Below are 1,266 nucleotides of genomic sequence, written 5' to 3'. Positions count from 1 at the left end.
TGCAAACTCCATGTACTCGGCAAAGCTAAAGAGTTTCAACGTTACGATAATTCAATCATTTACACAACTCAATATAACATCCCAAAAGAAGATTTTTCTCATACATTGTCATATATATAAGACCATAACCAGTCTTTATTATAAACAATAATATTGTACAGTAGAGTATTGTGATTAAAGAAATCTTATTTTATAAAGCTAGAGATTTAACGTAACATACCAAATTATAGTTTTTAACAGCTTTCGGTGTTAGGCTACTTGGAAAAGAAACCATGCATCCCGAGATATTATCATTTTCCTCCATATCTACACATTCCTGCTTTTCAGATTGGAATGATGAAGCAGAAAAATGAATTTGATATATGAGTTACACACATAGAGAGAGGATAAAATCAAAATGAAAAAAAGGAAAGAAACTAAACTTACACTTTCATTTGCTTGGATCTGAGAATTTGTATGTCTAGAGTAATGTTTCTTCTTAGCAGGAGAAAGATTTGCCTCTGTCTCGAAGTTCATTAACATCAAACTCGTTTCCAGACTTTGGATCTTTAACTACCTGACCCAAATGACCTACTGGCCGACCTGTTTCCATCATTTCCTCTCCTCCTCCACTTCTCAGCATAATCATCGTCATCATTTTCATACTCATCATCCCATGCTCCTCCTTGTAATTGTTCTACTTGCGGTTCATGAGACCCCAATCCTTGAAAATGTCCCAATAAATATGGAACACTATTGCGATGCTCGAAGTGGTTACAGCCATCAAAACCATAAGCCAGTAAGTCCATTTCTTCGAAGTTTGTTCTAGCTGCAATCACTAACATGGTGCAGAGATACTTCAGTTCATTTGGCCATTCATTGTTTTCATTTTCCTCAACCAACATCCATATACACTGCAAAAGAAAAGTGTTTCGAACATTTTGAAAGGATGTGAAATTGCTTCTTATTTAATTTTAAGTATGACGTTAGTATATTACCTGAGCGAAGCGGAACAAATAAGGAATGATGGCAACAACAGTGTAGAGTTCTCTGTAAATGTTTCTCATCATTTGCACATGCGAAACCAAAACGTTAGGGTTTTCTGAGGAGGAAACACAAACTAAGTAACAGAAGCTAAATCACTCAAACAATGATCATGATTATAAATATTAAGTTACTTTGCCAATTTGGTTTTCCCACGTAAAGAGTAATGAGGGGGTTGTATTCTCAGGAGAAGTTGTCTATTTGTTAGTTCAGATGTTGCTATTGGATCAAAGTCCATGAAAA

At 35.2% G+C, this 1,266-nt stretch overlaps 1 protein-coding gene across 1 annotated transcript; it reads right to left on the bottom strand.

Moving 5' to 3' along the window:
* LOC130511023 (phosphate transporter PHO1 homolog 8-like) lies at positions 1 to 1,266 on the bottom strand. Its single transcript, XM_057007801.1, has 3 exons — positions 978 to 1,266; positions 427 to 893; positions 1 to 316 (listed from the first exon to the last, which is right to left on the bottom strand). Exons 1-2 carry the CDS (start codon positions 1,047 to 1,049, stop codon positions 549 to 551), a joined length of 417 nt encoding a protein of 138 aa, XP_056863781.1. The 5' UTR covers positions 1,050 to 1,266; the 3' UTR covers positions 1 to 316; positions 427 to 548.

This window comes from Raphanus sativus, chromosome 4 (genome assembly GCF_000801105.2).
Source record: "Raphanus sativus cultivar WK10039 chromosome 4, ASM80110v3, whole genome shotgun sequence".
Taxonomy (NCBI): Eukaryota; Viridiplantae; Streptophyta; class Magnoliopsida; order Brassicales; family Brassicaceae; genus Raphanus; species Raphanus sativus.
This window is presented reverse-complemented; position numbering and strand designations above follow the sequence as displayed.

Coding starts and splice junctions, on each gene's coding strand:
- LOC130511023 (XM_057007801.1), bottom strand. CDS start 1,049: ATGATGAGAAACATTTACAGAGAACTCTACACTGTTGTTGCCATCATT. Junction 894..977: donor ATTTGTTCCGCTTCGCTCAG/GTAATATACTAA, acceptor TTTCTTTTGCAG/TGTATATGGATGTTGGTTGA.